Genomic DNA, 26,594 nt, shown 5'->3' on the forward strand with positions numbered 1-26,594 from the left:
CGGACAAATCTTCAGACGATTTATATTAAGATCTGCGGACCATATAGACAAAGAAGAGTTATCGGAATTTGCGGACGATATGAACAAAGAAGGAAATGGAAGACGATATATGGATTGTTATTGAACAATTGTTTTGTAATTGTTCACGCGTTATGTTTTGGTACTGGAATATTTCAAAATAAATATAAAGCTATTTTGCTGTTATTTTAGACAATAAACATTTTTCATAAACACAAACACAAGTAGGTTTAATGGTTTAGTAACAATACATTAAAGAATTACAATCATATACGTCATTTAAAAATTATAATGTACACAATGGCATGCAGGCATATACTACTATAGAATATTATTCCATACTTAATAGAAAGTTTGAACATGATACATAATGTGTAATAGATAAGAAAAGGTACTTTAACACATTCACAAGTTATTGCATGTTGCAAACAATACAGTACAGAATTACAATCATGTACATCATCAAAGACTTATTATGAACACAATGACAAGCACGCTAAAATTACTATCGAATATAAATGCATGTATAATATAAATATGGAACATGATTAATAATGTGTAACAGATACGAAAATGTAATTTAGCACATTCACAAGTTATTGCACGTTGCAATATGGGCATACAAATTGCACATCAACATTAGAAATGTCCGATGGGGCATGAACAGAGTGCTTGTGAAACCAGGTAGAGCATTTTTCGCATGGAACTTGATCTCCTAAACAGGATGGTAAATTACAAATACAATATAAATCAATTGTTTTTGACTTTGATATATATTTTTTTGCGTCGAACATTCATAGTTTTACTGGTTGTTGGAAATTCACTTGTATAAATATGTTCGGAATCTAAACAAGACGAAAGATGTTCTCTTAACTTTAAGGAATTAAATATTTAATCAAAACAAGGTTTTTTCTAAATACACAAAGATGTGGCGTGCGCAATTACATAAAGACCACAATCGACGGAATTATCATGTTTTTGCACTGACGAAACTATATTATTGCTGCCTTCGCCTTCACAATAAATTTGCGCCAATTGTATTTTCAGACCATCATATTTGATGTTATCATCGGGTCTAGTATTGCCTAAACTGTCAATTAAATAAATTTTATTTTTGTGTTGGAAAGATGTTACCCAAATGATCGTTGTGGGTGTAATGGATCTGACACGATAGTTTTTTTATTAATTTGTTTTAAAGGAATATGCGTTTACCATTTATTTGTTGTCTTTTCAAATTGTGGGACCTTCTCGGGTAGTTGAGGCCGCCAATGTCATTCCCGAATTGATTGCTCATTGGCTGCCTCTATATGCTGAGAATGTAGTTTTACGTTGTTTGTAATTTCATTTGTGTCATCTACAGTTAATTTAAGTTTTCGTTCCACCATAACATGATTTTATGTTGACTGCTTTCGCGACGGTCGCTGACATCAATACATGTGTTAACCGAGTCTATCTGTGAAACAGGATTTTCGTGAATTGTTAAAAAATGCTTATCATGATTTGCTTGTTTTAATCATTTTCGTAAAATTCTATCAGGCTATCATTCGACGGTCGGACTGCGTCGTTTTTCGTAAATGGTACAGTCGGGTGTACCACACGCTTCACTGCACTGATGGCATTTCCTATGTTCTCTGACCACAGTTCAGTACCTTCTATGCTGAGATGAAGCCCATCTCTGCCCAGCAGTTGACGATGTGCACCGAACATGGAATGGAACTGCCACTGACTGATTATGTGTAACCAATCAATAGACTCCGCAAGCTCGTGAATACGGCAGTTTACTTCCGCTGCAACTGCATTCAATTCCTCAAGGAATAGGGACTCCGATGCAATTCGGCTTGGTGTCTGTTCATGAAAGAGATTGCGCCCTCGTGGTTTCGTCTCAGATACAAGAATATACGATTGTGGTGACAGGGAATGAAGTCGGAAGCAGAGATCCTTCACTTCTTCTGCGATATGAGCTGCCGAGCTTCGTCCTATGTAGTTAGCACCAACGACGAGAGCAATGGTCTTGATCTGCGGACCATATGCATAAAGAAGGAATCTGCGGACGATATATACAAAGAAGGAATCTGCGGACCATATAAATAAATAATAAATATGCGGACTATATGAGTACAGAAGAAATCTGCGGACGCTATATAGAAAGTAGGAATCTGCGGACGATATGAATAAAGAATTAAGGAATCTTCGGACGATATATACAACGAAGGGATCTGCGGACCATTACATAAATAAATCTTATTATGTACTCTATATCGTCCGCAGACTGGTCCGCGTTTTAGTATCTGCCTGCACTGGACCAGGCAAGTTGTAAGATTAAGTTTCCTATTGACAGTGTGTTTGTTTTGTTATCATCTTCTGTTAATTATCGCTGCATTCATTATTTTTTCGCGATTTTTGCACATTAATTTCGGAGACATTTCAACTGAGGAACTTTTGTATTTGCACATATCTCACCAACTAACTATGAACGAGCAGGGGCATACGGATTGGAAGAAGAAGTCGAAGGTCACGGTGAACAACACGATCGGCAGCAGTGCTGAAATCACCATGAACTGCGAGAACCTGGGAGAAAATGACCAGCTTCAAGTTTTTTGAAGCAAGTCCAAATATGGTACCAGATCCGCTTAGGTCAGAATAAGAATTGCCATGGTGACTGCAGCGATGGCCAGACTGAGAAGGTTGTAAACAAGTAGTTCCATAAGCTTCCCCACCAACTACAGGCTCTACAAGTCTCTCGTAGTCTACAGCTAACTGTATGGCTGCTATACATGGACGCTTCACGCTGACACAGAACGCAGGATACAGGCCTTTAAACACCAATAACTAAGAAGATCGCCCCGCATCTCCTACATGGAGCAAAAGACCATTGTCACGAGTATGTCCGGAACATGACTTCAACACTTATTGGCCCACAAAATACCCTACTGGCGATCGTCAAACGACGAAAAATGGCTTGGTTTGGACCAGTCACCTAGCACGACTCTGTGCAAGACTGTTTCCAGAGCACGCTAGAGGGAGGTCGCCGTCCATGCCGTCAGAAGAAAAGCTGGATGAACAATGTGAACGAATGGACATCCCTCCCCGTGGATGATTTACTCTCAACAGCACTCCTGACTGGATGAAGATTTCTGTATCGCCGTCCCTCATTACCCCCCACTCAAACAGCCAGACCAGTCAATCGAATGATGATGATGATGATGATTGCGGTGATGATGATGATGATGATGATGATGATGATGATGATAATGATGATGATGATGATGATGACCTATATGCCATATTTCTAAACGAACGTGTAAATATTACTTTAAACCTACTAGATTTACAATCTTTAAAAAGAATTTATAATATAGCAGATTTTTTCAGCCTTTTTACTGGAAGATATGAGGTCCCTGGATCTATTTACACACAAAATTTGATTGAGAGATTTGACTGGAACTAGCATAGCTGGATCAAAGCATTGCCTTCATAACCAACCACGTGATGATAGCCTAACCATGTGGTATAATAGTTTTACGGTTGTTATTTTTACTATTTTTTAATTTAGGTAATTTATTTTTCTCAGGAACCAAAACTTATACACTATTTTTTAATATAAAAGAAAATGATACTTCTTTCAAAATATAATAATTAAGCAAAAGCAAAAATCCTACCAAATCTGGTAGGATTTTCTTGTGATGGCAGAGATTGTATGTAAGAGCATATGGAACGAAAACTTTGCGTGGAGATTGATTTTTCGTTAATTTATTTGTATATTTATAGTGTAACGTGGAGATTATATGAACTCAAGAATCACCTCCCCTGATACCAATGTAAACAAACTTCCCTTTTTCTAAACTTGGCTTTACTTGCAGGTTTCTGCACTGGACAGCCGTTATTCAGACAATGCCGCTGGGAATCGATAAATCTGACTTTCTACAAGAGAAAAACAAAAAGCTTGAGCGAGATTTGCGAGTAAGTCGAGATTAATTCAACTAGACAAACCATCATTCCAACCTCTTAACCTTTAAAGTTTGGCTTTTCCTATGCCCCTATGGCATAATTTATGCTATAGTATATGCATGATATGCTTGTTGAGTCGTGGGTAATTTTCATAAATCGGTTACATCACAAATATTTTATAATTAAATGACAATGAATCATTATAAACATATTTTTTAACGTTTGGTCTTTATATTAGTCCAAATTTTTGACGCTCTCAAATATTAAGCTACTTTTTATATGTGTAATATTTGGAGCGTACAAAGGGGGAAAGACTAAATTAATGGTGGGAATTTTTCGTTCTTTGTCTATATTGTTGCGCAAGGATTTTGTGCGCAACATTCAAGCCCCGATATAAGATACTTTATATCAACGGATTGCAATAATATTTACATACCTGTGTAGATAATTCATTTCTCGATAATGTTCCGTAGAAATTATGTAATGACACTTTGAATTTTGCACGCCTGATCAATTTAAATCCAACCACTATTCAATTTTTCAATATCTCTCGATTCGCTCGCTGTGTAGATATAAATCGATAACACGACCTCGATGTAAAGCATCTGGTTTAAAGTGGGAGAATAAACAGCGTAAAATACAGTTTGCGTTCGTCTGTTGTGGTGCAGAGCGTTACATAGTAAACCGATGTTATACTTTTCCGGATTAATTTAGTATTGTTTTTTTTCTAAATTGACAATTGAAAAGTTCAGAAATAAATTACATCTTTTATTTTTATACTGTACACAAATAATTTTGATACAGATCGTACAGTATACCGTCCTCCTATGTAACGTAGGATGAAAGTAAATAAAACAACACAGACAGAGGTGCGAAAAAGACATGCATAAAAACTTGATGAAACTTAGAACAGTGAATAGAAATTGCACCATATCTGTTTTGAACATATGCTTATTAAATCGACAAAGATTAGCATACTAGATCTAGTTAGGTAAAAGTCGGTGTTAAAAGCTCATGTTAAATAAAATAACGCGTACACGTTACACCGTAATGCCTTCTTCTGATTGGTTAATATTCAAATCAGTTTCATGACATGGCTACAGGTCAGTTATTGGTTTGCAATTTAAGCAGAAGTTTAACTGAAGAATTTATGCCTTTCCAACTTCAATTCGACGATATTTGAGGTAAAAATGGACTTTTGAACTAAAACTGAATGAGTTGGTAATGTTATTTTGCAATTTTACGCAAATGGATGAAAATTTAAACTTTCTGGTTTCCAACACATTTTTGACTTTTTCCCGATAAGACGTTCCAAAGAATTTAGCCCATGTAAAAAGTATCTCTAAATTCTTTGCGCGTCTTATAAATAAGACAAGTCTTTATATTTGTTGTTGTTGTTTTTCAAATGCTTATCGTCTGTAATAATAATAATCGATAAAGATATTCATAAATAAAATATAATAAAACATATTAAACTTTGGTGTGTTCAAGTGCTGCGGGGGGAAGCAGGTGTAAGTGAATGAAACCCAATGAGCACCAACCAAGCTCACCAGAGCCAAGTGCAGGGTTTGAATCCTGTCGCCAAGATGAGAAGTGTCTGTGCGTTCCAACCACTGCGCTTATATAACCAAGAAGAAAAGAAAAATACAATTATGACTGTTTAAGTACTTCAAATATTATAATAACTTTAAGTTAAAATCAAGAAGCTTGAAATTTCAGCTTAACTTGAAAATTTGTCCCAACTTTCATGAGTCTAGAAAGTTATTAAGGTAGAAGGGCTGAGACATTTTTCTGGTTCTAATATAGGGTAGCCCTAGGCCCTTAAATATCTTGTTAAACATTGAAACACACACACATTGGAAAATCAATTGTTTGGGCTCTCATGTAAACGCAGTGGTAGTTTCACATAATTCTCACCTTTGCCACCCGCACTCAATGCCCGCTCCTGGAGCATGTTAGCTTGGTTGTTGGTCATCTAATTGCATGGGTACTACGGTTTCCCCCACAGCACAAGACTACATCAAAATGGATTATCTTTCGGTAAAAACTAAATTGCTGAACATTTTAGCAGAATATCAAATTTGTCTCAACTTTTATTAGTCTAGTATGGTTATAAGGCAAGAGTGGTGGAACACACACCAAGTTAGCTCATGGTGTGTTCTTAGGGTAAAAAAGCCCTCATAAACTTCCAAATGCACCCACACGTGAATTGTTCCTGCATATCTGAAAACTTGAATGACATTTATCTATTTTTGATACATTAGTTGCACCAGTATCCAGCCCCACTACATGTGTCTCTCGTGTACAACTCAAAGCCTCATAATCGTCAAGTACCTGTTTTTGAAATAACAGTTTGGAAAAAGATTTGTTACATGGGAACTGCACAGGCTAATATGGAAAAACACTTTATGTACACGCATTAAATCCAGTTTTCTTATAGTTATGCTGAAATGTTCACATTCAGACAAAAGATGAGCGTATTGTTGCCCTGGAGACAGAGAACGCCATGCTGTACCTCAAGCTGGCCCAGATGCGTAGCAGCCTGCAGTGCAGCCGTGAGGAGGTGTCCGGCCTGCAGTCCCAGTACGACAGCGAGACCAAGTTCAGACAGAATGTCATTGAGTCTGCGTTGAAGTTCAAACAGGAGCTTGAGGTGGGATGTTGTTGTGTTTTGCATCCAGCTGTACAGCTAGCCCAAAATGGAGAGGTGCAGCAGCCTGCCGCCCTAAGGGCCACCCAGCCCCTTTTGACCCCCACCATGCCTTATTTTTGTTCTATTCAAATTATGCAAGAAATTATGTTTAAAGTTTCAATAAATTAATTAAATTTTCATTACAGTAGACTCTTTGTAAACCGGACGGTCTGGGTACCGGCCTTATTGTCCGGTTTTCAGAGAGTTCCGGTTTACCAAGAGTATGCATATTGCCGAAATAAACATTGTATGCATTGTGTACAAAATCATATAAGAATACAACAAACCATATACATTTACATGTATCATGTGATAACTGTACTCATGTAAGGTTTATGTTTAAAGCATTCTTAAAAAATGTGTTTTTATTCGATTAATTGCAAAAAACATTCCATACCGACTTGTTTTGATTAATCCCAAAGTGAGTGTGGTGCTTTATACATGTACATACGTGACATTTGTCAAATAGGCGAGTGAGTCATGTTCAAATTCGCTATAAATAGCTCTGAATTAATTAAACCTCAAAGACAATTTTGACGAATAACGATTTGAGAAGACTTGTAGATTTGAGCCTATTTATGCTGAAGATGCGTTTGAAATTAAGAAAAGACAATGAATGAATTTGCAGACAGATGGATGGATATTTAACGGTCATATTTCTCACAGTATTATCTGACAAACAAACAAACAACCATTTAAGCGTTAAAAACATGGCTAAAAGATCTTTTAAACTACCCGAGAAGATCACAAGAAAGTGATCGTCACAACGGCATGCATTTATTTTGTAATTAAATTGTATATCATAAGCTTAATAAAACGATCGAGTCAATCACTTTTTGGTGTTACCGCACGTTTATAGTCAATCAAAAGTGATTTCAAGATGCACTGTGTAAGAACTAAACAAAGAGGGTGTAACCCCTGAGTTGTTTATTGTCCCTTATCAGAAATGCAAAGTGATAATTCTAGATCTATGAAAAATGATAAAAAAGAAATTGTAAGAAGAAAATTGATTGATTCTAACATGCTTGGTATATATTTGAGCCATTGCTGTTTTACAGCAATAAATGTGTTCTGTTTCGGTCGGAAGAATTGATGTAATGATCAGAAAACATCTTATTTCATTCGTTTCATGTAAAATACATTAATATCCACGGATTACATTCGTATCATGTAAAATACATTAATATCCACGGATTACATAAAGACTAGTAGTGTGTATAAAGAATACACATAAATATTTATTTCTTTTACAGAGCATTAAGAGAAAACTTGCAGCCTTACAGCGTGTGGCAGTAGACCTGCCAATACAGTTCCAGAATGACATTAAGCATGCAAATTCGGTGGTCCAGCGACACCGCCACCTGTTTGTTTCGCAAACTTCGAGCCTGTCCACAATGCAGGAGCAGCTGAGTCAACTGCAGGGGTCACTGCAAGACATCACGGAGCAACACGCCAAGGAGAAGAAGAGACGCCAGGAGCTACATAACGTCCTCATGGTGAGCGTGCTTTTAACAAGAGCTTTTTATACCCCCACAAACGAAGTTTAGGGGGGTATATAGGAGTGAACTTGTCTGTCTGTCGGTCAGTCGGTCGGTCTGTCTGTCGGTCCGTATTAAGTGTCCGCTCTCTTATTCAAGTAGTTTTCATAAGATCTTCACCAAACTTGGTCAGAAGTTGCATCTACATGATGTCTATGCATAGTTTGAACATGGGCCTTGCCGGGTCAAAAACTAGGTCACGGGGTCACTTAGTGCGTTTTAAACATTCAGCATGTTGTCTGCTCTCTAATTCAAGTAGTTTTCATCCGATCTTCACAAAACTTGGTCAGAAGTTGTATCTAGATGATCTTAAGGCCAAGTTAAAACATGGGCCTTGCCGGGTCAAAAACTAGGGCACAGAGTCACTTAGTGCGTTTTAAACATTCAGCATGTTGTCCGCTCTCTAATTCAAGTAGTTTTCATCTGAACTTCACCAAACTTGGTCAGAAGTTGTATCTAGATGATCTTAAGGCCAAGTCCGAACATGGGCCTTGCTGGGTCAAAAACTAGGTCACGGGGTCACTTAGTGCGTTTTTTATAAAATTCAGCATGGTGTCCTCTCTCTTATTCAAGTAGTTTTCATCCGATCTTCACCAAACTTGGTCAGAAGTTTTATCTAGATGATCTGAAGGCCAAGTTCGAACATGGGCCATGCCAGATCAAAAACTAGATCACGGGGTCACTTAGTACGTTTTACACATTGAGCATGGTGTCCGCTCTCTATTTCAAGTAAAATTAAATCCGATCTTCACCACACTTGGTCAGAAGTTGTAACTAGATGATGTGTAGGTCAAGTTCGAACATGGGCCATGCTGGGTAAAAAACTAGGTCACAGGGTCACTTAGTGTGTTTTAAACCTCACCATGTTGTCCGCTCTCTAATTCAAGTAGTTTTTATCCAATCTTCACCAAAATTGGTCAGAAGTTGTATCTTGATAATGTCTAGGGCATGTTTGAATATGGGTCATGCCGGGTCAAAAACAAGGTCACGGGGTCACTTAGTGCGTTTTAAACATCACAATGTTGTCCGCTCTCTAATTCAAGTAGTTTTCATCCAATCTTCACCAAATTCGGTCAGAAGTTGTTTCTAGATGATGTCTAGGTCAAGTTTGAATATAGGTCATGCCGGGTCAAAAACTAGGTCACGGGGTATCTAAGTGCGTTTTAAACCTCACAATGTTGTCCGCTTACTAATTCAAGTAGTTTTCATCCAATCCTCACCAAACTTGGTCACAAGTTTTATCTAAATGATCTCTAGGACAAGTTTGAACATGGGCCATTCCGGGCCTAAAACTAGGTCACGGGGTCACTTAGTGCGTTTTTTAACATTCAGCATGGTGTCCGCTCTTTAATTCAAGTAGTTTACATCTGATCTTCCCCAAACTTGGTCAGAAGTTTTAAGGGAAGATCTTAAGGCCAAGTTAGAACATGGGCCTTTCTGGGTCAAAAACTAGGTCAAGGGGTCACTTACTGCGTTTTAAAAATTGAGCATGGTGTCCGCTGTTTTTTTTGAAGACGACATGCAAAATATTATGTGTCAAAGCAGCATGTGGGGGTATTCGTCACGTCTGTGACAAAGGTCTAGTTTTTCCTTCTTAGAGGAAGGCGGAATTTCACAATTTTGAGAAGTTCACAACTCCAATATGCACCATATTGATATGTTGGCATCTCAACCTTTCACATTTCTAAATGTTGGAGCTCAATTTTTCACAAATTTAGGGGCCAAAGGTTGTCAACTTAGAATTTGGGTCATGTGTTTCCAAACATAAGGTCACTAAGTCAAATCTTAGAAATACAATAGATGACAATGGCATTGATGATTCTGTCTTGATCAGTCTTGATCAAAATGTTTATCTTGACAATATCAAGGTATTGTTTGAACCTGGGTCAAAAAAATATGTCACCAGATCAAGCCTTTGACAATTTGTGTACCTTGAAATCAGTTCAGCAATTCAGGGCAATCGTGGTCCTTTTGTTGTTTTTTGTTTTGCTTTTTCTTGAAATTTTTATTGTAATGATACACTGGCATAAATCTGTGTGTTATTTTCGAGCATGCACACTCGCCAATAACAGGAAAAATGTTGTGTTATTTTAGAGTAGGTATGCACATTTACCTTTTACGGGAAAAATGTGTTGTTGTTTTTCAGGAGTTACGAGGCAACATTCGAGTCCACTGTCGAGTCAGACCTCTGATGGACTTTGACTGCGGAGGGGAAGACACCAAAATGCTGGGAAGGTTTGCACGCTTGGAAGAAATAAAATGTTTTATTAGAGTTTAATGATTTTTTGTGTCAAGGAAGGGTACTTTTATTTTGACTAACAAGTTTGAATAAAAACTGTTGTTGTTTTTTCTTTCTATGTACTGTCAGGTACTCATTCATAGTGACTAGCAACATGTAATACAAATTTTCTGTATTTAAAGTGTGTAATAAAATAATTTTTTTCAATTTTGGCTACAAAGCAATGATATGTGTGATATGTGGCTGATAAACCATGTTGTTTAACTTTCTGTATTATAATATTTGTCATAAGTATGTTTGTTTGTTCAGTTCTGGTACCAAGTCTGAAGTGGTGGTGCACTATATGGATGATGTAAGTACATGTAGCATGCTTCTTCAAACACAAGGCTCATATCCTGAATTTGTGTATGTATTTAATAACAATGTTTGTTGTCAAGTCATGTTCCAGAAACAATCAAACTCTGCTTCTGATTTATATAGATTTCAAAAGGATATATAATACAAAATGTATTGTTCATTCTTTAAACTTGAACATTTCTGTAAAAAAAAAAGAGGAAATTGAATCATGTAAAAAGGAAAATAAGTCTATGCATGTACACGTCTTAGTTAATTGGGTGTATATACATGTATTGTACATATATATTATTAAATGAAATTAAAATGTAAACAGGACAAAAAAAAAAAAAACTTTCTTCTATTTAACAGGAAAATGTTTGTGTGCGGACTACAAAGCACAACAAAGTGTTCGAATATGAAAGGTATCTTCATAAAATTTCTGTGTTGTTTTATTCATAAAATATTATAAAAAATATTCCGCATGGATTTTCTATAAAATAATTTTGTTAATTTTATTAGCACTTATGAACAATTTTCCTACACATTTCCAATTAAATGTGAAAAAAGCCCTTATTGAAACTCGATCAAACCACCTCAAAGGAAACAACATGACTGTGTTTTATTTAATGTTTTTAATTGGTTATAGGGAGATATTAGTGATTTAAAATTTAATATATCTTACTACTCAACAAATAAAATCCATACTACGCAGAAGCCAACAAATAACCTCAAATATGAGCTGGGTGTACTGACAATGGGTCTAATGCCATATTAGAATAAATTGCTCCAGACCAGGCTGAGCATCTTAGCAGTCAGGAGCTACCCTGTCTGCTAAAGTCTTGCAAGATTTTGTGGTCTCATAAGAGGTATGATGACTTCTTCTCAAAGGTTATGGATGCAGGATAATATCTAGAGCTACCATGTTCGGGTATGAATTAAGGCCCATTTTCCCATGACTTGGCTCGTATGTTTTCAGAGTGTATTCACCCGATGAGTCCCAGGAGTTTGTGTTTGATGAAGTGCAGCCTATGATGACATCACTCCTTGACGGGTACGGTAGAATATATGGGACTATTTTAGGGGCAAAAATGAAATTCTTCAATCTATTGTACTGTTTAATACAAAAAGATTGTTACAATGATTTAACAGACATTTTGTTTTTAAAATATTTATTTAGAACAATGTGTTTGTTCTGAAATGCTTGACTAATTCAACCAGAATGTTTAATATTAATGAAAATAATTAATGGTGTTTAGTGTTTAAATCTAATTTATGCTGCCCAACAACTGCCTTCAAGACTGTCTTTTAATCATGTAAATGTACTACGCAGTTTAATGATTGGAAAGTATAAAAAAATTATTCCAAAGAACAACAAGCAAAATACATAGAGAATACTAGGTTAGCGTTGAATACAGAGAAGTTTATGTTGCGAGGCTTAGAACGCCGGGAGCACGAGCCTTGGCGAGCGCTTTCAGTGTTCAAGCCGAGCAACATAAACTTCTTTGTATTCAACGCTAACCTAGTATTCTATTTATGATGTTTTATTTTTTAAACGTGACATTTAACATAAATTAATCTAATAACCTTAACAATACTGTTAATTTATTCTTAAAGTGCTTAAAATATATATCGAATGTAACCATGCGTAGTCATATAGAATGTATTTGTTCTGGTACGCAAAATAGTCTTAAAAAATTTCACACAAAAACTGTAAAACGAGAAAAAACATCACCATATGCCTCGATTCAATTTTACGCAGCATGCAAATTGTTACACATTATGACAGCAAAAAGAAGATTTAATTCATTTTATTTTCGAAAGAAAATGATCAAAATCCAATATGGCGGCGATTGCTCCTGACAAAATGATGTCGATGTCAAGATACATGTACATGTAGATTTACGCACACAGTCGTTCTTAACATAAATTATCAAAAAACTATACTCGCCTCATTTGTTCATGGACGCTGCAGATTTCGATGGCATCAAGATCTAGCCTTCACATCCTGTAGTTTGTGACCCAAACACAACATAATCTGTAATAATTCTATCAGATCTAAGCTTTGAAACACTTGTTGCAAACGGGTAATTCTTACTGAATAGACTTTCTTTGAAAAAATAACAAAGACAAAGTTTATTCATCAAAGAAAATACCCGTACGTTTACTTACATCCATAAGCAAAACAATTTGAATAGACTATGGAACCAAATTACACACCCATCAGTATGCTCTACACACAAAACTTCACATTCATTGATCCAAATAGGCACGCACATTCTGAAAATCAATAACACGAATAAGCTAGATCTACATGTAGATCTAAATCCTTGGTCTCACCGGTTCCATCCGAGGTAATGATCCATAGAATATGCACTTTTTCATAATAACATCCACGATACATTAAAACGAAAAAAATGCGCGTCTTCAATGTTTTATTCCCAGACATCGCATAGTAGATCTACTAGTATTAGCCGGTTCGTCCACACTACTAGGTTCGTGTACACCAAAAGAAAACACCACAAAAATGACGCAATAAGTATGTCATTTCATGACGCCATCAATCAGCTGATACATTATGCGGATGGCGTAAACTTTTGTCCTTAGACTAATATAAAGGTTGAAGGTTGTATAATTTTAAAGCTAAGTTTCTCAACTCTAGAGATTTCTTATGAAAAAAATCATTCAGTGGTAGAATAAAAAGTAGTCCATGCACGCGACAGGTATATTCAGCAAGGTGGGAGACAGGCTAGTTTATTTCATAGTGTGTTATACCGTCAATGTCTGCATAGAAATGGGATAAAAGCATTTTTACAAAGGCCTAACAAACTGATGGGAAAATTTGTGAGTTCAGCTTCATGATATAATAATAGTTATAATAATGTATAATAATAATAACATTGAATAATGGCATATATGCTGGTGGGCAGTTTTTAATTACACTTGAAATTTTTTAATAAATAAAATATTCACCCAACAATTCTTAGACTTAAATTTTGAGAACAATGAGTATTCTTTAATTGTAAATTTCAAGAAATGATTTTATTTTGAGTAAAACTTGGCAGTCCATGTAATCAACTCTATCAACATCATTCTTCTTGTACAACGTTCTGTTAATGACATAATCACAAGTGAAAACCTGTATATTTATAAATGCTGGATGAACTTTTCTTGTACAATTTTTTTTAATTGTTCCTAAATCTAATAATAGGTTGGTGAATACGGGCTCTGATATTTAGTAAAATCAGTAATGCTACAAAACCTTGCATAGCATACGTCGTTTATGTGTGCGTACTACTTTTCCCAGGTACAACATTTGCATCATGGCGTACGGGCAGACGGGCAGTGGTAAGACACACACGATGCTGGGCAGCCACAAGAACGAGGACTACCATCTGAGGATGGAGCCGCATAAAGACGAGGGTGTCATACCCAGGGCCGCTAGAGAACTCTTCAGGTTGCTATAGTGATAGTTTAGGTGTCCTCCATGTTGTGTGATATACTGGATTGAGTCTTGCTCTAGGGAAAATGGGCTTAATGCATGTGCGTTAAGTGTCGTCCCAGATAAGCCTGTGCAGTAAACACAAGTTTATCAGGGACGGCACTTTTTGCTTTTATGGACATTTTGAAAGTCAAAATCACAATTTAGGTAAAATGATACTTTGGGGTAATTCAGCTCTTTCTGAGAAAGCACTTGTTGTGTCTTTTGAATTAATTAAACTGTTGTCAACTTACTTGATTTTGCATTTGATTGTTTGTCAGACCTTTTTTTCTTCCTCTTTGATGTAATATTTATGATATGTAACTTATTGAACACAGAAATATCCATATTCATAATGCATGTATATAAGAATGGCAGACAATGGTGTTGCATTTTCTAAGTGCTCTAGATGCGTTATTGTGATCACCGATATGCCCGATGTTGTATGGTGTGTGGTGTACTTCTTTTATTTTAATGAAACTTTGTCAAAATTGTTTATCCTAGCAATATTTAGGCTGTATTCAAATCTAGATCATATGCTTACAAAACTCTGTCCCCAGATCAATTTTTCTTTGTATTTCACCTGTCACGAAGTGACATGGTGAGCTTATGTGACCGTGTGATGTCCAGCGTCCGTTGTGTGTGCGTGTGTGCGTCCGTCAACAATTTGTTGTGTAGACAGTAGAGGGCACAGTTTTCATCCAATCTTGATGAAATCTGGGTTGGGATTGTATTTTGGTCATCTGGGGTCAAAAACTAGGTCACTAGGTCAAAAACTAGGTTGAATAATAGAAAAACCTTTTGTAGACAGTAGAGGTCACAGTTTTCATCCAATCTTTATGAAATTTGGTCAGCATGTTTATCTTGATAAAATCTGAGTTGGGATTGTATTTGGGTCATCTGGGGTCAAAAACTAGGTCACTAGGTAAAAAACTAGGTAAAAAAATAGAAAAACCTTGTGTAGACAATAGAGGTCGCAGTTTTCATCCAATCTTTATGAAATTTGGTTAAAATGTTTATCTTGATGAAATCTGGGTTGGGATTGTATTTGGGTCATCTGAGGTCAAAAACTAGGTCACTAGGTCAAATAATAGAAAAACCGTCAACTATTTGTTTGTGTAGACAGTAGAGGTCACAGTTTTCATCCAATCTTTATGAAATTTGGTCTGAATGTTTATCTTGATGAAATCTGGGTTGGGATTGTATTTGGGTCATCTGGGGTAAAAAACTAGGTCACTAGGTCGAAAACTAGGTCACTAGGTCAAATAATAGAAAAACCTTGTATAGACAATAGAGGTCACAGTTTTCATCCAATCTTTATGAAATTTGGTCAGAACGTTTAACTTGATGAAATCTGGGTTGGGATTGTATTTGGCTAGTCAGGTGAGCGATTCAGGGCCATCATGGCCTTCCTGTTTGAACTTGATACTACTCACATTTATGAATCAGTCTTGATGGAACTTGGTCAGATTGATTATTATGACAATATGAAGGCCGTATTTGAATCTGGGTTGAAACTAGGTCACCTGGTTAAGTCTTCAACAAGTCTTAAAGAGTATTTAAACATGGGGTTTAGATGCGAATGGTTTTCCCTATAGTACTTCAAGAAAACTGGGTTTCAGGCTACTTCAACTGTTTGTTTTTAGCTCACCTGAGCACAACGTGCGCATGGTGAGCTTTTGTGATTGCCTTTTGTCCGTCGTCCGTCATGCGTAGTCCGTCGTCAACATTTTGCCTTGTGAACACTCTAGAGGCCACATTTATTGTCTGATCTTCATGAAATTTGGTCAGAACATTTGTCCCATTAATACCTTGACTGAGTTAAAAAACTGGGTCATGCTGGGTCAAAAACTAGGTCACTAGGGCATAAAACAAAAAACCTTGTGAACACTGTAGAAGTCACATTTGATGCCCAATCTTCATGTAACTTTGTCAAAATGTTTGTCTAAATAATATGTTGGTTGAGTTCAAAAATGTTTTCCATCCGTTGAAAAACATGGCCGCCAGGGGGCGGAGCAGTATTCCTTATATGGCTATAGAGAAACCTTGTGAACACTCTAGAAGTCACAATTTTTGCCCAATCATCATGAAACTTGGTCAAAACAATGGTTTCATTGATATCTCTGATAAGTTTGAAAATGGTTTAGATCGGTGGAAAAACATGGCCGCCAGGGGGCGGGGCAGTTTTCCTTTTATGGCTATAGTAAAACCTTGTGAACATTCTAGATGCCACATTTATTGTCCAATCTTCATGAAATTTGGTCAGAAGATTGTTCTGTATGATATCTTGGATGAGTTCAAAAATGGTTATGTTTGCTTGAAAAACATGGCTGACAAGGGGCGGGCATTTTTCCTTATATGGCTATATATGGCTTTAGTAAAACTTTGTGAACACTCTAGAGGCCACATTTATTGTCCACTCTTCATGAAATTTGGTGTGAAGATTGGTCTGTATGATATCTTGGACGAGTTCGAAAATGGTAACGTTTGCTTGAAAAACATGGCTGCCAAGGGGCGGGGCATTTTTCCTTATATGGCTATATAGTAAAATCTTGTAAACACTCTAGAGGCCACATTTATTATCCGATCTTCATGAAACTTGGTCAGAAGATTTGTCCTTATGATATCTTGGCTATATATGGCTTTAGTAAAACCTTGTGAATACTCTAGAGGCCACATTTATTGTCCAATTTTCATGAAATTTGGTCAGAAGATTGGTCTGTATGATATTTTGGACGAGTGTGAAAATGGTAACATTTGCTTGAATAACATGACTGCCAAGGGGCCAGGCATTTTTCCTTATATGGCTATATATGGCTAAAGTAAAATCTTGTTAACACTCTAGAGGCCACATTTATTGTCCGATCTTCATGAAACTTGGTCAGAAGATTCATCCCAATAATATCTTGGACAAGTTAAAAAATGATGCCGGTTGGTTGAAAAACATGGCCACCAGGGGGCGGGGCATTTTTCCTTATATGGCTATAGTAAAACCTTGTTAACACTCTAGAGGCCACTTTTATTTTCCGATCTTCATGAAACTTGGTCAGAAGATTTGTCCTAATGATATCATGGATGAGTTCGAAAATGGTTTTGGATGCTTAAAAAACATGGCCACCAGGGATTCGTGGCATTTTTGCTTATATAGCTATAGTTAAACCTTGTTAACACACTAGAAGCCTTATTATCCCCCGCCATTGGTGGAGGGATATTGTTTTGGAGTTGTCTGTCTGTCCGTCAGTCCTCCGTTGTCTTTCTGTCCGTCCTTCCGTCCATCCGTCCGGACGGCACTTTTGTGTCCGGAGCCATTTCTTGGAAGTGCTTTAGTGGATGAGTATATATATGGATAAGAGGATGATGCACGCCTAATGGCATTGTACACCATCTGTTAATAAGAGAGTTATGGCTCTTTGTATCTTGGAAAAATGCTTTTTTGTGTCCCGAGCCATATCTTGGAAGTGCTTTGGCGCATTTCATTGAAACTTGGTATGAGTATATATATGGATAAGAGGATGATGCACGCCAAATTGCATTGTACACCATTGGATAATAAAGGAGTTATGGCCCTTTGTATCTTGAAAAAATGCTTTTTTGAGTGTCAAATATAACACTTTTGTGTCCAGAAGCATATTGGCGGGGGCTATCAATTCAACGAATTGTTTATTGTATGATCATCATGAAACTTTGTCAGAAGATTTGTCCCAATGATATTTTGGACAAGTTCTTAAATGGTTCCAGTTGCTTGAAAAACATGGCCACCAGTGGTCGGGACATTTTTCCTTAAATGGACTTATGAATCTTCATGAAACTTTGTCAGTATATTTGTTTAAATGATATCTTGGATCTGTATCAAAATGGTTCTGGTCTGTTGAAAAACGTGGCTGCCAGGGTGTTCACTAGTCATGAAAGTTGGTAAGCACATTTTGTTCTAATGACATCTTGGACTGCACAGAACAGGTCAGTTCCTTTGAATCTCAGGTGAGCGACTTTAGGCCTTTCAGGCCTTCTTGTTTTTAATTAATCTAAAGTTGATAAGTATTTATAGACAAACAACTTTGTAGCTCTGAAGGCTTCAGTAGTCACGGGTTTCATGTTTCCTCCGATCCACATATTTTTTGCAAAATGTGTTAACTTTTTTTAAACATCTTCTTCTCCTAAACTACAAGTCCAATTCTGATAAAACTTCTCTCAAATGTTCCTGGGGTGAACCTCTTTCAAATTTGTTCAAATTATGCCCTTGGGGTCAAATTTGACCCCGCCCGGGGGGTCAATAAATGAACATATGCTTATATAAAGCCTATTTTGTGCAAACTTTAAAAATCTTCTTGTCCATAACCATTGGCCTAGTGGGTCACAAAATTGAACATATGCTTACATGTATATTGGGCCTATTTTGTGCAAACTTTAAAGATCTTCATAATTATAGAGCCTAGGGCTACTAAATTTGGTATGTAGTGACAACTAATAGTCCTCTACCAAATTTGTTCTAATTATTCCCCTGGGCTCAAATTTGACCCTGCCCTGGGGGTCACAAAACTGAACACATGCTTATATAAAGCCTCTTTTGTGCAAACTTTAACAATCTTCCTGTCCATAACCATTGGGCCTTGGGCTACCAAATTTGGTATGTAGTGACATCCTTAATAGTTCTCTACCAAGTTTGTTCAAATTATGCCCCTGGGGCCTAATTTTTCCCTTGCAGGCTCCCATTAAAAAGTTGTTCAAAAAAATTAGATTCGTCAAAAAACATGGCCGCAGGAAGTCGTTGAACTTTGCATGTTTATGCGTTTTTGCTATTTATTCATTATGGGATGAATAAACCATTTCTTCTCAAACTAAAAGTTTTTCAAAATACACTTGGAATAACCATTTAATTATTAGAGATAAATGCATACATGTCGAGCGTGAAAGGTAGACCAACATGTTAACTATCCATAAATGTTAACCCTTTACCAAACGACACATTTTGGACTGCCCCAAATTGAAAGAGATTGCAGACAAGAAATAATATTGTAAAGGACCATTTATAAATTGGCTGGGTGGGGTAGAAATCATTGTGATAAAAGGAGAAATTGCTCATCATGAGCAATTTCTCCTTTTTGAAACCGGAAGTCCTGTAGTAACGTTTTCCATATATAAAAATGCTCACCCTTCCAACTTTAAGCACCCAGTGGGACGAGGGATAGAAAGAGAAAGTCACATGCTTGAGTACATTTCAACCCATGCGCATTGCACACTTTTTTCGCATAAAAAACAGTGGAACGATACAGAGCCAGATACAGTTCCATCATGGTCCTCTTGTTTCTTATTTTTTCTCTCATACACGAAGGTCAAAAGTGCAGGCATACGTAAATGTCCTAATATCATAAAGCTCTGTCTGTGACTGATTTATTAAAAACTTTTACTTGAATGGTTTTCATTTAATAAACAATTTTGAATATTCATCTTGTTGTTCATATGTTTTCCTTTAAATGAAGGATTTTCAAAAGATTGTATTTAATGGATGCACTTAAAATATAACTTAGACTTAAGTGATGATTTTCTTAAGTTATTTTATTGATATAACCCCATATCTTTCATTTGCTAACAAGTTAATGTAATAATCATTCATATCTTGTGTCATCTTTGGAACAGTTATGACCCACTTTAAATACAACTAAATATCATCTTTTCCAGGTTAATTTCAGAGAAGCCTGAAGGCACGATTTCTGTCGAGGTTTCAGTCGTAGAAATCTACAACAACGACATTCGAGACTTGTTAAGTGGCGACCCAAGTGCCAAACACGATGTCATCACAGGGGCAGATGGCTCTCTTAGCATTCCTACCCTAACCTCAAGGTAACCATTTGTAGGAGTAGTTGTGAAATTGATACAGTATAACAGTGAACAAAAAACTGTCTATCAATTATTGTGCTGGAATAACTTTAAAGTGCAAAAATACCCAAGTAACATGAACAAAACTTGTCTGTTTTGCAATATTGCATTTTGCATTCTGTTAATAAAAATATATTTGTAAATGATCTACTTTTTCAGAGATGATGTTAGTATTATCACACCAAAAACTTAAATTATCATACTGTGAAACCATTTATTTTCGCCAGCACGAAATTTCGTCATTTTTTAGAAAATGACGTTTTCGTCAGCACTTTAATTCGCCAATTCCCGACTTTGAAACAAAATAATAAAAAATTGCTTCAGTCAATATCCAATTTGTTTATCAAACATGTCCGAAATATATCGCCGTTGCGATAAATGGTAGTGGGGAAAGAGGGAGGACACTTGAGAGTCGCTTGCAGGAGGTGGGGCCGGTTTGTCACATGCCAATAAACTAGTCTTTTGTTATCAGGTGATCAGTAATGGGCCCCCATTAGTGTATCATAATTATGATTAGCGAATTAGTGGGACCAAATAACCGTTAATGAGTGTTTGAACTAGTGAAGCCAATTGCCAATTTTTCTTATTTATTAACTATCATTGCCAAACTGATAACAACCTTACTTTTATCAGCGCAAATAAGAGAAGGTGCGAACATTTTTGGTTATAATTAGTGTTAGCAAACTATTTGGTCAGTTTTCAATAAAGTTTCAGGAGTAAATATTTGAGCACTTTAATAATGGCAATGAATTTATGAAATTTAAATTAAAACACTAACTCCAATAAAACGCGGATGACGGGGTCCAAGTCTCGATAAATGTGTTTAAAATATGAATGCAATAGGATACAAAGCAATGTTTTATTGTTTCGTACTCAAATCATTCGAAAAACGTGCTTCCCGGGGATTTTCTGAAAATCACGCGAAAGTGAAAGAGAATTTCTGTAAACAATTACCCTACGTTTGGATGAAACTAATCGTCAAAAGTGCTTATTTCTCTTTAACTATTACGTTTTTAATTGCTACAAATAACAATGATTTGGAACATGTATCGTAAAATTTGTCAAAGTTGTCTATGATTAAAAAGATCGATAGCTGATAAACGAAACGTATTTTCACACCTGTATTGTAGTTAAACGCTAACAACCAAACACAAATCAATATGTTCTGTATTTATTTGAAATCAATGCAGAGAATGTATGTCAGTCAGGTGTTGATCACACATCATCTTTTAACTCGTTTATTGTCTTTTAATCGGATCCGCTGCGTGGAGGCTGTATAATCTGCAACAACATTGAAAAACACAATGCAAACAGTGGGTAATAAAGTTGTTAACAATTAGCGCTAATCATTACTACTCTACTTAAACGAAGTCAACACAGTCGATACAGCTGTACTGCACTCGCATTTTACAGCAATGTCACGTGTCAGTTAAGTACACTGTGTAATCTACACCCCTTTGTGTCAAACCGGATTATCTTGACTACGAAACAGTCAGAGTATGCATGCGTGAATTACGTTGGATTTTAATGCCTCATGCCTTCAGTAATTCAGTCTTATTTTTTTTCAAATATGGGACATGATTTTTCGTTAGGATCTTGAATTCGTCAATAGGTCGACTGACGTAATACACAAAAATTAATGCCTGACAATAAATAATGGTTTCACAGTATTTTATTATCATGTACCTTATACTGCTAGAGGAAGTTTAAGGCTTATGTTATGCAGAATGCTGAAGAATTTCTTTACTATTCATTGTATAATTGCTTATTTAGTTGTTCCTTTCACTTTTCTGACAACCCTCATCAATCTGGGCATATAATTGGTCATAGAGGGGAATACTTGTTTGACAAGCTCTGCTTTTGCTTTAGGCTACATCATTTTCTAGCATTAATGGTTTACCAAATTCTACAATATTGTCACAAGTATAGTGGTTTACTAAACTCAACAATACTTTAACAAGAGTTACTGGTTTCTAAATTCTGAAATATTATTGCAAGTATAGTTTTTACCAAATCCTCTTTAATATTATTAAATTTATTGCAAGTATTACTAGTTTTCTAAAGCATATAATATTTCACTAATGTATATTTCAGTCCACGGACCATAGAGCTTCGCAAACAGCTTGTGCAAAAGTATTTTATTGTGATATTTGTTTATGTTTCTGTTCCTGTTCTTAATTCAATACATTTCGTTGCTGTTATCTATAAAACCATAAACCCATTAAGGTTTACAATTGTTAAAAATAAATCTAAATGTGAAATACATTATCCCTTTTCCATATTGAATACATAAATTAGCATGATTGAATTACAAATAAGATTAAAATTAACAAACACTTAAGAAAAGAAGTTTTACTTAAATATTTTACTAATATCTGCAATAAATTGCAGATACAAACATAGTTCATCCCAATAACAATAACATCCCAATAATTGAATTCAGTTTATTTTCTATTAAACTATATCTGCTCTTTGTGGACATAAATGTGCCGGTATAGATGAATCTTCAGAAGTTTTTCTTAAATATTTTACTTATATCTGCAATTTATACCTGCTCTTTTTTGGACATAAATGTGCTTGTATAGATGAATTTTAACTAGTCACTGTTAATCTGAAAGACTTTAATTAGCATGATTGAAATCCAAATAAGATTCAAACTAACAAACACTTAAGAAAACAAGTTTTACTTAATATATCCGTTGGTTATAATAGACACAGTTATGATTTCTGTCCATTTTTAAATAAAATTAAAAAAATGTATTAATTGAAATTCTGTTAAGACAAAATATTTCAGGAAAAGGAATTGTTTTTTATTGACAATATGGTTGTTTCTTTTAAGTTAATTGATAGGATTATACCGTCATTGCTTTAATTATTTACCTTTGAAGTGCAAATTTTTCACTGGTGAAATTAAACCCAAATGTTTGAACCATAAAAATTGCCGAAAAGATAATTATTTGTCCTTCAATGCCGTCGAGCTCAAACAAGAAGGTTTAAACTAATAGAAAACTAATTAAGCCTTGAACTGGGAGAACTTTACTTAATGAGTGTTTGTAAAGTGTCATCTCAGATTGGCCTTTGCAGTCCAAACAGGTTAATCAGGGATGACTTTTTCCGCTTAAATGGAAGTCACTTTTGAACAAAAATCCAAAATTAAAAGAAAACTAATTGTCTTGATCAACTTGCAGGAAAGTTGACAAGATACAGGATGTGATGTCATTTGTGCAGTATGGCCTCCGAATGCGGCGTGAGTCTGCCACGATGGTGCACGAGCACTCAAGCAGGTCTCACCTAGTTGTGACCTTGACCGTGAACTCTCAGGCCCCCAACTTCCTGTCTAAACCTGCCACGCCCTCACCTGCACCGGACGGTAGGTTGTGTGTGAGAAAATTAATTTATGTTTATGTTCACCATCATATTTGGTACATTGTTGTATACTTACTATTGTATGTATTTGGTATATTCTTTTATACTGCAGTGTTTCCTTTTGGTGAAATTTGGTTCTGGAATTGGGCACAAATTCACAATCTTAAGAAGTATATATTTTCCAATATGACAGCCTAGAATTCCCAATGGAAGGTTTCCTCACACACATTTTTTTTTCTTTAATAAATCTCAAAACTTAGTTCCTATCTTGTCTAGCTGAATAAGTTGAAACTTAATAAAATATAATATTGAAATACTCTTTTATTTTCAATTTTAAAGTTTTCGCAAAAAGCAACAATTATTTTACTAAATTTTAGTCAAAATGAATATAATGGATTTATGGTGTGCTCTAGTATACTGGGTATGTGGTATTTAAAGCACCATAATTTAAATGGTTGTCATTATGTATATTATACTATCTGGATTATTTTATTCTAATTCGTTTGGTTCTGGTAAAACTGGTCTCAATGCATGTTCTTCAGTCGGCACAGGCTCAAATCTGTGAAATTCTGCCTTTATTGGTTTTTTGCTTAGAATTCATTTCCCTTAAACAACAAAAACTAAAAAGCAGAAAGTGCAGTCCCTACAAGCTAATCTGAGACCCTATGCACATGCATGAAGCCCTGTTTTCCCAAAAAGAGGCCAATATTTGATACTCTATTCAGTTGTATACTAATACAATAGGTTTTTGTTGAATGCTTTTATACTGGCTATTTGCAAATTGGTATAATCTAATATACTAAATTGTTGAAGGTGAACTCTAGTATACTAGATATTTGGTTTTGAAAGTGTCTCAATTCAAATGCTCACCTTCAAGTATATTTTAGTATCTGGATTATTTTGATACAATATACTGCATTCTGCTGCGTAAGGAACTATATTAAGCCTTTTATTTCATTCCATCTTTTATATAGGATCTTTAACACCATAAATGCTTAGTGTTAATTTAAAAGCGTAATAAAATGATTGCTGTGTCTGTCTGTCAACAATATTTTAATCAAACCGGTCATCATGTGTGATTGTGGTTGTCAATTAAGTAATCTGTCTTCCGAATCATAGTCAATCTTTTGAGACACTTGTTTTTGCTTATCCCTCTGACTTAACCCTTTCAGCGCTGGAACCCAATTTTAAAGGCCTTTGCAAACAGTTTGGATCCAGATGAGACGCCAAAGAACGTGGCGTCTAATCAGGATCCAAATTTTTTGCTAGTTCTGATAGTATTCTTTGAAAAAAAAATCGAAAGAAAATGCTAATTTTTGAAATTCGGCAGACAACATTGTAGCAGAAGACATATTTCCCAGCATGCAAAGAGTTAAATGATAAACTCAAAGTTAACACAACATTGGTAGCATTTGAAAGAATGTATCTTAGTGAATACAAAAAAAAGTTGGTTTTGTATACCCTGTATATAAGACCCAGCAGGGAGGGGTATATTGGAGTCACTCTGTAAGTTTGTTCTTTTTTGCGTTATATATATGTTATAAGTTTGTAGAGAAAATTACTTCCACATTTTTAACCAGGTTTTCCGAAGGAAAAAACTGGTTATTAGATTGGCGAATGTGGGCGGGCTGGCGTTCGGGCGGAACAAGCTTGTCCGGGCCATAACTTTGTCGATCATTGTGACATTTAAAAATCATTTGGCACATTTGTTCACCATCATTAGACGGGTGTCACTGAAAAGAATTACGTTGATATCTCCAAGGACAAGGTCACAATTTGAGTTCAAAGGTTAAAAATGGCCATAAATGAGCTTGTCCGGGCCATAACTATGTCATTCAATGTGAGATTTTAAAATCATTTGGCACATTTGTTCACCATCATTGGACAGTGTGTTGCGCGAAAGAATTACGTCAATATCTTTAAGGTCAAGGTCGCTTGAACTAAAAATAGATTGATTTTGAAACAAGGTGGGGTAACTATGAACAATCAGTTACAATGCACATTTTATTTTGAGTTGTCTCTCTTTATCAGATTTTTTTTTAATTGAAATCAAGGTCGCCACTAGTAAAAATAGATTGAATTTTACACAAGAGTGGTAACAATGCACATTTTGAATTGTCTCCCTTAATCAGCCTTTTTTTTTCAAATTGAAAACCTGGTTTTGTGACAATTTTGTCCCTTGTTTAATTGATAAAATTGTAACTCGAAGTATTTCATTAAGATCAAGTGTAGATGGTCAAGACACTTTCATGATTCACACATTCCTGTGCACTGGAAATGTCGAGCCATGGGTGTGGCAAAAGCATTAACATATGTCTTTCCATCACAAAAAGCACTGACGTATGCAACACTTTACGTACAAGATTCAAACTTCCATGCATGATAATTGTATCTAATAATATGAAGTTGTGATTATCCTATGTATAAAATTGCAAAAGACATGTCTCTGTTTTAATTTAGAATAAGTCTTATTCTGATCATTTGCATCTGTCAGAATTATTACACACAGACATGCATGATAAAAATTGTGAAACAAAGGTCACTGTATGTTAATTTTCTTTCATCTATCATTTTTTAGTTCCTGAAAGTTTCAAACATATGCTGATTCAGACACAGTGTAAGTTTTGTACCAAGTTACCTGAAACTGAATAGGTAGTGTCATTAAGAACGCTGTGGTGAATACAATTTAGCCATGCCGAAGGAAAACTGGGCTTTATGCATGCGCTTAAAGTGTCATTCCAGATAAGCAAAAGCTAATCTTTGATTATACTTTCCACTTAAATGGTATTTTTTGTTTAAAGGAAGTCTCTTTTTTAGCAAAAAATCCTGTTTAGAAATAAACATTTGTACCTGTTAAGCCTGTGTAGACTGCAAAGGCTTATCTAGGACAAGACTTTACGTGCATGCATTAAGCTCCGTTTTCCCAGAGGAACTCAATTAGTCCTCCACAAATACTACTCTGTCTGTGCCAGGTGTAGTTTATACACTCTGTCAGTGCCAGGTGTAGTTTATACAGCTATGTCTGTGCCAGGTGTAGTTTATACACTCTGTCTGTGCCAGGTGTAGTTTATACAGTACCGTTGTAGCTCTGTCTGTGCCAGGTGT

At 35.8% G+C, this 26,594-nt stretch overlaps 1 protein-coding gene across 7 annotated transcripts in view; it reads left to right on the forward strand.

The window, feature by feature from the left end:
- The first annotated feature begins 3,814 nt into the window (after window positions 1–3,814).
- LOC127850951 (kinesin-like protein KIF25) overlaps window positions 3,815–26,594 on the forward strand; it is a 40,795-nt gene continuing 18,015 nt past the window's right edge. For 5 of the 7 annotated variants that reach the window (XM_052384355.1, XM_052384350.1, XM_052384352.1 and 2 more), the window contains exons 1-11: window positions 3,815–3,978; window positions 6,431–6,619; window positions 7,912–8,154; window positions 10,343–10,431; window positions 10,745–10,787; window positions 11,141–11,193; window positions 11,748–11,822; window positions 14,076–14,225; window positions 19,926–20,087; window positions 22,218–22,256; window positions 23,312–23,493. In XM_052384355.1, the coding sequence (XP_052240315.1) occupies window positions 3,910–3,978; window positions 6,431–6,619; window positions 7,912–8,154; window positions 10,343–10,431; window positions 10,745–10,787; window positions 11,141–11,193; window positions 11,748–11,822; window positions 14,076–14,225; window positions 19,926–20,087; window positions 22,218–22,256; window positions 23,312–23,493 (1,294 nt within the window). In that variant the 5' untranslated portion in view covers window positions 3,815–3,909. Of the gene's footprint in view, window positions 3,979–6,430; window positions 6,620–7,911; window positions 8,155–10,342; window positions 10,432–10,744; window positions 10,788–11,140; window positions 11,194–11,747; window positions 11,823–14,075; window positions 14,226–19,925; window positions 20,088–22,217; window positions 22,257–23,311; window positions 23,494–26,067; window positions 26,107–26,594 lie in introns of all 7 variants that reach the window. The other 2 variants (XM_052384349.1, XM_052384353.1) reach the window with 1 other exon arrangement.

Source organism: Dreissena polymorpha, chromosome 11, assembly GCF_020536995.1.
Source record: "Dreissena polymorpha isolate Duluth1 chromosome 11, UMN_Dpol_1.0, whole genome shotgun sequence".
NCBI lineage: Eukaryota > Metazoa > Mollusca > Bivalvia > Myida > Dreissenidae > Dreissena > Dreissena polymorpha.